Source organism: Branchiostoma belcheri, unplaced genomic scaffold (genome assembly GCF_001625305.1).
Source record: "Branchiostoma belcheri isolate BF01 breed outbred unplaced genomic scaffold, Haploidv18h27 scaffold67, whole genome shotgun sequence".
In the NCBI taxonomy this organism is placed as follows: domain Eukaryota; kingdom Metazoa; phylum Chordata; class Leptocardii; order Amphioxiformes; family Branchiostomatidae; genus Branchiostoma; species Branchiostoma belcheri.
The window spans coordinates 813,201-826,942 of NW_017804320.1; the positions used below are offsets into that span (position 1 = coordinate 813,201).

The following is a 13,742-nucleotide window of genomic DNA, read 5'->3' on the forward strand; positions in this document are numbered from 1 at the left end:
AATGGGAAAGATGTCTGTTGTGATCATGCTGGAACGTGGATGGCAAATAATGAAGAGAGGAGACAAGAGAGGACTGATTTATTGTTTTGTCTTTTGCTTTTATTTTTCAGTGACATATATATGGATGTTGTAATAGTTGGCAGTGAACTTAGCACAATATAGGTATCATTTCTTGTTCAACAAGGTTTATGATGTCAACATTTGAAAATGTAGAATCTAGTTTTTCGCACTATCGCATTAGATTTGGAGTCTGCGGAGGATGTCATCCATAAAATTGTCATCCATACTTGTTGTGGCCTAATATATGATAATTTCGCTTTGGCTTATAGCATCCGGCATTTTATGGCTTTTTAGATATCCTTTTGGCTTCGGTATATTTCACTTCAATAGTGCAAGTGTTGAAAGAATTTGCGAACATGTCGCTAATGGTTGGCTGGTGGTTGGCTGATGTTCGCGAGTAGGCCGGAACGTAGTTGGCAGTCAAATGTGACTCAGATTTAAGCTACATGTATATTTGATTCGATTTACACCGTGCCACATACAGAGACAGACAAACACACGGAAATAGTGAGACACTTTGCACACATCATGTTCTGAAAATACAGCTTGTATTCTCTCCAACAAAAATACAGAAGCTCCTATACACTTAGTGTACACTTTCCATATGAACATGAAGCTAACGCTGTCGAACATGCCATTATAGATGGCGCGTTGTCATATCCAGCATATATACTTCTGTTACGAGTGTAATAGTGTACGGCAATATAGAGATACAAAGACCTGCTTTGTTTTCACTTTACAACACAGTAAAACAGTAGCAAAATGTAGCAAAAATAGAGTCGCGTTCAGTGCACGCTTTGTCAATCTCCAAGGTATTTAATACCTCTTCAGCGATTGGGCTTGGCGTGATTTCTGAGCGACATTTTAGTGACTTTAGTGTGTCGGTTTTATCCTGTTTTGTCAAGCAAGTAGTCATCTCCGTGCCTGAACCTCTCACAACATTTCTTCAGAAATGTTAACCAAACTTGATGGAAGCGCCAATATCTATCTTTGATTTTATACAAGACCGTCTCTAGTCACCACGACTACCTATCGTAACGACCATCATTTTAGTCTCAGTAAAAGCATGGAGCTATTATTTGAGATAAAGAACTTTTCTGGGTGTAGTAACATTCGAGCTTAAGAAGAGACCATCCTCCGTCATTTTGCTCTCGTCTTATGACGGATGTATCTGTACGAGCATGTTGTGTCATTGACCAACTTTGTAGGTCGGCCTTGTTTTGAATTTCTTACCATCATTCAAATGATAGCTTCATGGTAAAAGATATTGTAGTTTGTTTTCATGTCTCCACCTTTTGTCTCTCACACGACAAGCGTTCCTTTTATGCTTAGGTCACATTTCCTAACCGGGGCCCGGCCGGGCTGTCTGTATGAACGAAAAATTAACAATTCATATCAAGAGTATATAGATATAGTGTCCAAGATTATTATCACAAACGTTTCTGTGTTTTGTTGACTTTTATATCGTACTTTTCGATCCCAAAAGCTACCCGGCCGGGCCCCGGTTTGGAAATGTGACCTCAGCATCAGAGACGACTTGCCTCCAGGAAGTAGAAACCGATCGCTTTGTCACTTGAATAACATTTTTTAGCAGACACTTGTAAGACTGTCTCAAAAGGTATGTAAATTTTGGCAGAAATCGTCCACGTCGACGGCCGTCAGACCTAAGTCATCACGTGACCCGTGGACGTTCCCACACGTAGTAGTGATGTCATCACAACTTGCGTTGCGTCATCAACACCACACACGTTTTGATGACGTCACTGCCACAGCGCCAAGATGGCGAACAGCGCGGTCGCCATGGTGACGACAACGCTAGCGGTGACGTCACCCGCGCCACTGTTGCCTGTGAGCGTAAGGCCGCTTCCGTTGCAGTCGGCCGTCGTACAACACTGCCGGCACGTAGTGATGCCGCCTGCTGTGGTGCAATACTCGGACTGAGTTTGAGTAGTGCATGTGTCACTGCTTTGTGCACATCCACGGGTGATGGTAACGTTACCAGATGCGTTTTCCTCACGGTACACCTGAAATAGATAGTGTAAATATCATGAGCAATTAATTTACTACGAAACAATTAATTGATAATGCAAAACACTCAGGGAACATTCAAAATCTGTATTTTCTGAAACTATCGTGCACGTGTTCGGTGTGAGCTGTGCTGCTCTTTTAGAGCCAACAAGGCGGTGTCAAAAAAAAAAAAAACTAGGGACATGTAGACAGATTTTTTGTAGTTACACAAAACGATTCTCACCCAGCATGCGTCACAGTCCACTTTGGTTGTGATGCCGGTACCTGTTCCACAAGCACTGGTGTCGTCCCCAGTACAGTTCAGGCACGACACAGTGGAGGCCTACATTCATAGGGTCAGAAAAATGCAGAAAACGTTTCTGATAGAGTAAAAAAAATGCAGGTAAAACGTTAGTTTATTGTACCTCCGATCAATTCATGAGGTATATATCTAAAGGTTAAAATACAATATTTTATTCCATTTTCAAAATCGTTTTCTGACTATGCAGTATACTTCAAACTACATCTAGCTATACTTCTGAAGTTGGTGTAAATGACCAGCAGGGCATCGTAGACATCATTTACTTCATATAAATTTATTTTATAATAATTTTTTTTATTGTCCAAACAGTACCCGTGCAGTCGCAGCCTTTATACGGTTGAATTGATGCAGGCATTGCAGGGTATTACATAATAATCAAGACAAATCACAACAATTAAATAATACACATATTTGTTCCACAAATTTTTGTGGAGCTGTCGCAAGGGTCTAGGGTCTATACGGCAGCCATTCGGCGCCGGGTGACCTCAATACCACTTTCCCCAACCGAAGTCAGGTACCCATTCACACCTGGGTGGAGTGAGGAAAGTCGTGTTAAGTGTCTTTCCCAAGGGCACAACGTCGGGGCGCATATTCAGACATGTCCCGAGTACGACTCGGAATCGAACCCGGGTCTCCCGGTTCATAGTCGAACGCTCTAACCACTACACCACCCGACGCCACTATATATTAGCTTCTCCTACATGTTAGATACATGAACAAATATGTACGTCTGTCTCACCGTTGTTGCTCCCGCTCCAGTACCAGCGTCAGTAGTAACTACTCCGCCGGCGGCAGTACCTCCCTGTCCACAAAAAAAAAAAACATGGACGGTAAATCAGCAACTAAAATTTTGTTCATCCTTCACGGACTGTTTGAGGTAATATAATCTCAAATTGCCACAAAATCTTACGTCAAACAGAGTTAAGTGTATACCTGTATTTACTGAAAAGGTAGATTATCTTTTTTAATCTTCCAACAAGTAATCACAAGACGTGGTAACGGGACATTCAAGTTTTTTTCCAACTTATATCAATGCCACAACCAACACATGGGACAATACAATACTTATTTTAACCTGGGCGAAGTGAAGAGAGGTAGATTCTCGTAATTGATAGATCACCAACTAGTCTTGTTTATTCTCATTTTTAGCCACAATATATGTATGCATTTTGTTATTGTGTTTTACTCTCGTTTTAAGTTTACGTTATTGAGTAGAATGCTTTATATAAGTAATTGTGCTCTTTGCCTGAAACTCGTTGAATATATGTAGAAACATGAATAAGTATCTACAAAATGATACTAAAGAATGATCTCAAAATGTCCACACGTTTGGCATTGGTTGTGCTGGATTCTCACCAAATTATCAAATAAGCTACACACCATGAAGGTATGCAAATCACGAGTATACACCAGGATAGGTATAACATTATTATAAAGACAATAAAGCCCATTCTGCAGTACCGTTAGGCCATATGTTGATTTGATTTGATGGATGTCATTCTCTGGGAACCCCAAAACTGATGCGCGCGTGCGAATAAAAAAGTTTGACAAAATAAAAGTTGCTTTCATTATAAAATCTACATGGTCATGAAGGTTGAACAAATGACACAGAGTATGGTATGGTGAATAATCTAGTCTTCAATTTCATTTCTTTACATTTTCGTCTTTTTCGTTAGATTTCGGCATTCTACGACATTGGTGTCGTTTTCCAATATTATTCTGTAACTAACGGCATATAATTGCTCATTTTGCAACTGTTTTGTACGATCTACAGTATGGTTTCACTTTTTTTTAAAGGAAAGGGCCGAAAATTCATGCGCGCATGGATGTCATCCATATAATCAAATTAACACGGCCTTAGTGTACGCGGAAAAAATTACTACTCACAGCTGCAGTGCCGGAGGCGGTGGTACCGGAACCTAAAAAAAGGAATAAATATTTAAGTTAATACTGTAATTGCAGTAACTGTTATATTTCAGCCGACACAACAAAACTCAATAATGATATGATATTCGTGATACGTAGTAACAACAACCTGAAGGCTTTACGTTCACTTAAGAATGTTGAATATCAGTTTTCGTGCCGTGCATGAAACCATCTGAAAACAAAATCACCTGCTGTAGTTGTCGCCGTATTGGGACCACCAGGAACCGACCTGGTAGTTGCGGCAACTGTAGTTACGGTGGTTGCGTCAGTAGTTGCAGTAGCAGTAGTTGTCGCCTGGCATACGGCTGCCAATCCTACGAAAGAATATTGGCACGCACAATTTACTATCAGTCAACAAGTCAGTAATTATAAACAATCAAGTCAGTGAATCAAGTAACGCATCAACCACCTTCAAGAACAATTTCAAGATCGTCATCACAAAAAAATGTATTTCAACAAAGTTTTCAGGAAAGCTAACAAAGCTAATAAATCAACATATTCGAAAGCCCCACAGGAAATGTACTGAGCTCTCTACCGTTTGATGCACACACTATTTTGTCCAGTACTGGGCAAATACGTCCTACTTAGTCGCATCTACATAAAGATTACAATTGGGCACTGGTGGGATGTTGACTACAGAATGTAAAAAAATACGAAAACTTACCAAATATGCAGAGTAAGACGGCCACGTGCTTCATCGCGAAACTGATGGTAGTGTTCCTTTTCTCTGGAAACAAAGGAGATATCATTACTTTTATGGACGTCTTCGTGTTAGAGCATCCTTGTCTCGTCTAGGCATGCAATTTGGTCCGCTATTAAATCATGAATACAATATACGGGATTTTTTTTACAAAGAAGGCTCTTAAGAACTGACTGATAGAATAAAGGATATTTCTATAACCTTGATTTCCTAAACTAACATAGCATAGAAACACATCTTTTGTGATGTTGCTTTAGGGACTTTTCTTTAGATTTGACAAGAATTACTTCAATCTGAAAAGGATTAGTTTTAAAATCCTCTTATTCTAATACCATTTTTAAAATCAATTTGGGTTTTGAAATTTACAATTATAATTGCGTACACGGGACTTTTATTCTACATTCACCATTTACTCTGGTCGACTGTATATGGGCGAGGGTGTGTCGCCTATCATATTGTTCCATTAAACACCTCAATCGTGTGACGCAGTCGGTAGCGCGCTCGGCTCACACCCAAGAGGTCGCGGGTTCGAATCCTGCCCATGTCACCGATCTTGTGCCCTTGGGAAAGACACTTAACACGATTTTCCTCACTTCACTCAGGTGGAAATCAGTACCTAGCTTCGGTTAGGGACGCCCCTCGGATAGTACGTTAAATGTGTTTGGGGAGAGCTAAAACACCACGCACGTTTACGAACCCAACGCACTTATCGAGTAGGGGACCTTCCCGGTGTGAGTGGTTCAAACCTTACAGTCCGGTCTTACGCAGCTTGTACATGTACGTACATGTACAAAACTGGTATGTTACGCCTAAAGGCGGATTACCGGTTATGCGATACAAACGTTTCCTCCTACTGTTGGCTAACTACATACACAAACGAACTTAACAAGGGGCAATCCGTTTCTTAAGACATTTACAGCTAGACGCGTCTTTTATTACCCCCAACAACAGCATCTTATTTACGATCTCCGTCTAAGACATTACCACAGAAGTAATGTGACTAAATGAAGATTTAGGGCCACGCCTGGTATTCAGGTAATGAGGTGAGAGTCTATTGGTGTAAATCATGGGAGAAACTGTTTTGTCTGGTTGCTAGGTTACTATCTCTAGGGGACTTTGATGCTAAACAAACCGGGAGACGCTTGCCAAGCGTTGCCAGGCTACCCTGGATATCGTGAAACACTCACTCGGCGTTGGTAATTTCCGTCTCGTAAACGGTCGCCGCCTTTTTAAAGGGTCGATGCCATATCACAGAACGGTTAACTTTAATTATATCAACATGGTCTATCCGCACATGATTTTTCGTGGCATGTATATATAGAGAGTGTTAGGGTATAGGTTAGTGTTTTTGAATTGCACTTTTTGACCGGGGTTCGAATCCGAGCTTGTGCTTTTTTTTCACTAATACTCTTCCTGATCCTCCCTTATATTTGCAATTCCAATTTTGCTTTTTTTTACAGTATATATCAGGTTTTATTAGCCTCCATAGCATGTCAAAAACTGGGGGTTTGGGGGGTCTTCAGGGTCTGTGGGATCTTTTATGTGCTATTTTCTGATTGCATATAGACAACATAGCCGGCCTGGTTGAATTACCCCCGTTTTTTTTTAAACTGGGCTAATCAGAAAACAGCCGAAAACCACCAACCCCCAGTTCTATAAGCCTGCTACGGAGGCTAAGGTTTTATACGTTTTTGGAAAGTTATGGTACGCTCGGATATGGCATCGACCAGTCGACGGTACCTCGAAATGCGACGACCGGTACCGTTCTGAAAGGTGACACCCGTTTACGAGACGGAAATTTGCCTGGGCGTGAAAGGTTTGGATAGAGCACTAAACATGGCTGCGTCTTTCCTTACAACCACGACATCCACTGTTCAGGGCTTCATGTCCGCTTGGGAACAACTTCCGGCAAGGTGTTCACCAAATCATTCCCTCTGTATCAGGGACACATATGGCATTTCGAGCAGGTTTATGCATAATATTCCATGTAGAGATACACCCATACGTACATACTGCAAGAAAAAGAGGCAGTGAATTGACCAAGAGAACCGCTTCATATAAGCTATTGTCCAGAGTCTCTTAAGTTATGGCGTCTAGAATTTCTTAAGCTAGTGTCCTAGGTTTCTTAAGCTAGTGTCCAGAGTTTCTTAAGCTAGTGTCCAGAGTTTCTTAAGCTAGTGTCCAGAGTTTCTTAAGCCAGTGTCCAGAGTTTCTTAAGCCAGTGTCCAGAGTTTCCTAAGCTAGTGTCCAGAGTTTCTCAAGGTAGTGTCCAGAGTTTCTTAAGCTAGTGTCCAGAGTTTCTTAGCCAGTGTCCAGAGTTTCTTAAGCCAGTGTCCAGAGTTTCTCAATGTAGTGTCCAAAGTTTAATAAGCCAGTGTTCTGAGTTACTTAAGTCAGTGTTAAGAGTTCCTTTGATGAACCATGTGTCCTTTACAACCATATACGGCTGAAAAATATTTTTACGTCTGTGGTATATATATTAGAAAGTTTATTGCAAATACATGCCCGAGGGCTAATTGCAGTTACAAACAACAAAAGAAAGAAAATACAGTGGTAAGTGAGACTATATCTACGTCCGTAACATTATACTATACTCTACAACATACATGGTACAATTTGTAGTTTTACTGGGTTTGACTTCGTCTTTTTAGGCAATAGAAGACGAATTTACCCACTTCTTCTACAATATGTGGGTTCTTTGATTTTAGTAGTAAAATTGTTTACGCACATGTTGCGTCAATCTTTTTGGGTGGGGGGGGGGTCCGAGCCAATACCTGTTTTGCTGCGTGTTCGAACGCTTTGTTTTGCCTGTTACTCGTAATGTCGACAAACACGGCAAGTGCTATGCTTATGACTGCCGCCGCCTGAGTCAACACGCCGCAATTACAAACGTGTCAGCCAGGTTTACACTAGTTTGATAAACGTCCAAACACACTTTTCGCCACCACACACAAAGAGCAAAATATCCGTTTCCCGATGCAATCTTTCTACGGTACTGAGGCCTACTTTCAACGAAAAATAATAATTTTCTGACAATTGTTCATCTTATTTTATTTTATTTCATGAAGATTTACCACATTTGTGGAAGGATTTACATAACAGGTGACTATCACCTCTTCAAGATGTCAACCCCGAGACCAGACTGTAAGGTTTGAACCACTCACACCGGGAAGGTCCACTACTCTTTTCGATAAGTGTGGTGGGTTCTTTAACGTGCGTGGGGTGTGGCTCTCCCAAACACGGGACCTCCATTTAACGTCCTATCCGAGGGACGTCCCTAACCGAAGCTAGGTACTCATTTTCACCTGAGTGAAGTGAGGAAAGTCGTGTAAAGTGCCTTTTCCAAGGGTACAAGATCGGTGACATCGGGCAGGATTCGAACCCTCGACCCCTTGACTCTGGGCCGAATATGCTACCGTAAACCCACACGACCCCACTGCGAAGTTTCCTTACAATCAAAGACAAGCGTTCAGGCGTTTTGGGTAAATGAGTAAGCAGAATGTTTCAGAATCATATTTCGCTTACGAAAATCAGAAGTGAAATGGTCTTTCCCCGATTCATACTGAGCTTTTTTTAGACGGGAGAAACAAATCATTTTGTTCCGCGCGTTTACCTGTTACCCAGACTAATAAAAATACCACCTGTGGTCACAAGACAAGCCCTCAAGCTTTTTGGTCAACACTCGATAATTGAAAACATGTTGGGCTGCTTTAAGCTAGTCCGATATACAATTAAAAGCACTTTTTGCTCACACTCACAAAGTATAAAATCTTGCATCCACGATTCAAATCCTTCCAAATTGCTGGTTGCAGACAACGGTTTTAAAGGGAAACAAATGAATTTGTTACATTCTATCGATTGTGACCCAGACTGATCAAAATAGCTGTTCAAAAAATAAGTGCATATTCAACACCATCCGTTCACAATGCATCTCATTATGAAAAAATATATTTCTAGGAAATTGGCCTTTTTTGCTGTTCAGAAGTGTGACGATGTAAAGCGGAAAAAACAGCTCGCTATACGGTAACTAGGAATTGAATGAAAAAAGTGAAATGGTAACACAGCGACTTGTTTGAACTTTCATGCTAATTGAGTGTGTTTTTCACATGTATATGTCTCCATAGATACAAAAGTACTCGTGTATTTAAAGCTTCCTTGTTAGTTTAGTATTCTCATTCCCCCTAGACATCATCAATGGTTAGCATACAAGTCGTTGTTGTTTCAGTACCTACACACCTGTCTTATACCTGTCCTCATTTCTTATCAAGAAAAAGCTTATTTGTAAGCTAACGTATAGATTTGATAGTCCAAACAGATACATGTTGTGTCCATAGGGGATTTCAAAAAAGCTCCAGCAATTTTAAGAATTAGATGAAGATTTTGTATTTATGTGCTGGCTCCGTCTAATTTGTTAATATATTCACATATGGCTTACAAACGTTAACGGTATAAGAAAATTTTAAACTTACAGTGTTGAAGAAGTTTTCTTTTCTCTGCAACTGTCCACTTGTTTTCTCCACAACACTTACTGTCGACAATGAGAGCGACTGGCAAACTGCTGCGTGCTTTAAAGATACTCTTCAACTGTTGATGTCAAATAGCGACCGCGGCTAGGTAACAGCACACAGACTCGGGTACGCATATCCGTCCGGTCGCTAGGCGACAGCAGACGATATTTATTGCACGAGCCGGCAGAAACGCTACAGATATGTTGTGTCCACATTGGTACCGTTGGTAAGGCCACAGCAAGTAAATTTTATGGATGACATCCTCCGAAGACTCCAAATCTAATGCGAGCGGGCGGGCGAAAAAACAAGGTTCCTACATTTTAAAATTTTGACTCAAACATTGTGCAAATGGTTTTGATTCAGTGGGAACATCACATATACACAGCCGGCATCACGTATCACTGCATCAAAGTAAGAAACAAAACATAAAATCAGAGCATTTTCTTGTCTCCTCTCTTCATAGTTATCTGCCATCCACCTTCCAGCATGGCAACAGACATCGTTGCCCATTTTCGGCATGTTGACCACTGTCAGAGGGCAACAAAATTTCTTCTGTTTTTTTCCAAATTAAGGCGAAAATTAAAGCGTGCGTTGATGTCATCCATAAAAATTACTTGCTGTGGCCTAACATGTCTCCAGAAATTATTAATGGCCTGGCTATCCAATATGCGTTGACAATCGCTCAAGCCGGTGTGTATAATTTGGCACGACCGGTGTTCGAGGGAGGTATTTCTGACATATTGATTCTGTTGAACCAAGACTTATCGCGCCTGGCAGACCCAGAATGTTGTTGACCAAAAGGCTGGACCTTAACCGTTTTGGATTGCCCTTTGGAATAATTTACATTATATTGCTTGAAAGCTTTCCTGGACTTGATGAGAGCAATGCCTGCACGAACCGAACACAGGCTAGAGAAACACAATTAATCTCCATCAGTTCGTTCCTAACATTTCCCATGTAAATTCGCTAATCAAAGAGAAAACACATTCATTATACTTCTAGATAATAAAGAATGCAAAAATAGGGTACTTAGCGTTTTTATCTGTAGTAATATGATAGGAACGGATCTTGGAGTGTCCCAATCTAGTGAGCAAAGTTTTACGTTGCTGCCCCCGAGTCTTCCAAATGTTTAATGTGATTATAAGGGGTGTGGTGAAATAATGGGACTGGTGTGGTGAAATAATATATGGAACTATTATTGTGGTGAGGTGAGGTGTGATTGAAATAAACCTGTGTCGGGTCGTGTAGCGTAGCGGTAGCTGTTTGGCTCAGGACCAAGAGGTCCCGGGTTCGAATCCTGCCTTGTCACCGATCTTGTGCCCTTGGGAGAGGCACTTAACATGACTTTCCTCACGTCACTTATGTGGAAATGAGTACCTAGCTTCGGTTAGGGACGTCCCTCGGATAGGACGTTAAATCGAGGTCCCGTGTTTGGGGAGAGCCACACCCCACGCACGTTAAAGAACCCACCACACTTATCGAAAAGAGTAGGGACCTTCCCGGTGTGAGTGGTTCAAACCTTACAGTCCGGTCTTACGCAGCTTGTACTTACATGTACAAAACTGGTGTGTTACGCCTAAAAAGGCGGTTTACCGGTTATGCGAAACAAACAAAACCTGACTTGAATTTGAGTCACACCCCAAAAACTGTTGACCTACCATTGTTGGGTGTGTTCTCTTTGTGTCAGGGAGGCCATATTCGTGAATATGTAACAGGGCCTATATTTTGAACTCAGTATTTGCCATATACATGTAAGGCCATGGTCACAGCAACCAAAATGTTATGGATGACATCCTCCGCAGACTCCAAATCTAATGCGAGCGGGCGAAAAAAACCCAGACGGGCCCCCCAAAAACAAGATTCCTATATTTTCAAATTTTGACGTCATGAACCCTGTTGAAAAAGAAATGATACCTATATGGTGCTAACTTTACTGCCAACTATCACAACATCCATTTGTCACTGACAAAGCTTTGAAAAAGAAAACTTTTCAATCATTGTACAAATGGTTTTGATTTAGTGGCAACATATAAAGGAATGAAATACATCACTGCATCAAAGCAAGAAAAAATCTAAACAGTAAATCAGAGCCTTGTCTTGTCTCCTCTCTTCATGTTTACCTGCCATCCACGTTCCGACATGGCAAGGCATGCCATTTTGCCCATTTCCGGCATGTTGGCCACTGCCAAAGGGCAACAAAATTTCTTGTTTTTTTTTTTTTTTCAAAATCAGGCGAAAATTAATGCGTGCGCTGATGGAATCCATAAAATTACTTACTGTGGCCTAAGTGCACCTAACGATTGTAAACGGTATTTACAGTGTCTAGGATTGCATGGAAACGACACCACTCTTTCTAACACATTTGTACACACTTGTCATTTACTACGCAGTTTTACAACCTACGTAATTGCCGTCTCGTTTAAGAGAGATAAGTTACATGTAATTGCAAATTCCAGCCCGAAGGTTAATTTCAAATGACAAAGATAAAAGAACATATATTGAAACAGAGTACAAAATATTTTCAAAATTTTCAAAATCAAAAGGCCATTGTCTAAAACTATAGCTATGTCTAAAACTATGTCTGAAGGGTTTGACTTCTCTTTTGTAAGCCATGGAAGACGTAATGTCCCACCTTTTCCAGAATTTGTGGGTTTTGGGTAGTTTTCATTTGAATTACATTCTAAAGTAAAGGACAGCTTAGTACAGTGCTAGTAGTAGTAGTAGTAGTAGTAGTAGTAGTAGTAGTAGTAGTAGTAGTAGTAGTAGTAGTAGTAGTAGTAGTAAGCCTTTGTTTGCTAACTCTATATGACCCCTGAGTCAGTCAGTTAGTAGATACCACTGTGCCCGGTCCTTGCGACAGAAGTCTTGAAGACCAATAAGTGATACATTTTCTTGTTAGAAAGTAACGATTTTTGAAAACCTTTCAAACCGTACTTTAGCACATAACGTTTTCAGCTATAGAAGCGCCACCATGCGGCGAACAATCCATATGCCTATAGATTAATCCTAGTCTCTACCAGACTAACTACGCTGGCTATATATAGGACAATATTTGCCGGGGGAGTTTGGCCGCCTTGTAGGTTTGACTGGCCACGCAGTTTGGAAAGAAACTACCTCCCTGCGGCCGGACTCTCTTGGCCAATTTTACTTTTTTTTGCCGAATTCTGCGATCCGTATTCCCTTAGAAAGGCCTGGTGGAGACTAAATTTTACTCTCCTTTTTGCCGAATTCTATCTACGATCCGTATTCCCGTAGAAAGGCCTGGTGGAGGCAAGGTTAATCCGGCAAATTACGCCGTTCTCGGCCTGCGTGACAAGGCGTAATTTTCCTCACCCCACCTCGCCGTGAGCTTACACCCTGCTCTCCCGTGTTACATGACCAAATGGGCCTATAATGGGCCGTCTTGAACAAGCAAGAAACTCTAAATATCAATTTAAAGCTCCCAGGAACAAGGTGACCAAGTGATACTAGTGTATAATGAGTCTCGGAAATGATAGACTTTGAGTCCGGGACATTTTCTGAGGTCATCCATGAATGAAAAAGGTGTCCAGCCCCATAATCCACCTCCATTCAGTGACCGCAGGTGCGATCTCTTCCAAATACACACCGCTGACCTCTCCCCTGACCTTGGTGAGCTAATAATGGCGGACACGCGCCATTAAACAGCGACCCCTCACGGACGCGAGCAATACTACACCCCTCGGGGGTCCGCGGTAATGGTGCCTGCTCGGCTCATAAGCTGTACTTGATTGTGATGTGTTTAAGCTAATTTAGTCCTCTTAGACATCATTACCAAGCTCTTGACTGTGTAGAGATCAGGTTTCCTACTGTGGTGATTGCGGAGTGCGGGGAACACGGTCGTACCTACTGAGCAAACACCTGCTCTGTAATAAGCTGGGAGAGAAAAACGTTCTCAACGACTCATGATGAGAAAAATTCAATCCGAAGATGCTTAGATGCTTGAAAATACATATACCGAGGTGGTATGGATCATGAAAGATCTTTATTGTACCATTTTGCTCATTTCGATTTAAGTACAGGTCACGGCAAATAGCGATGGTAGACTAAAATATATCTATAGTAAAACTACATATGTACAGGTTCTGCTTCTTCTCGCTTCTTAAAACAGTTGTAAATGTAAGAACATATGGAGTTTATAGTACGAGGATTATCGAGTTTCATGAGGAAAGTGAATTTTTCTTTTCCATCCAAAATTCTA

The 13,742-nt window shown here is 41.2% G+C and overlaps 1 protein-coding gene across 1 annotated transcript; it reads right to left on the bottom strand.

Annotated features, from left to right (window-relative positions):
• Positions 1–1,501: 1,501 nt before the first annotated feature.
• Positions 1,502–5,037, bottom strand: LOC109483931 (jacalin-related lectin 34-like). The gene is made up of 6 exons (XM_019787072.1): positions 4,980–5,037; positions 4,504–4,629; positions 4,277–4,308; positions 3,129–3,191; positions 2,312–2,410; positions 1,502–2,084 (listed from the first exon to the last, which is right to left on the bottom strand). Exons 1-6 carry the CDS (start codon positions 5,011–5,013, stop codon positions 1,821–1,823), a joined length of 618 nt encoding a protein of 205 aa, XP_019642631.1. The 5' UTR covers positions 5,014–5,037; the 3' UTR covers positions 1,502–1,820.
• Positions 5,038–13,742: the final 8,705 nt, after the last annotated feature.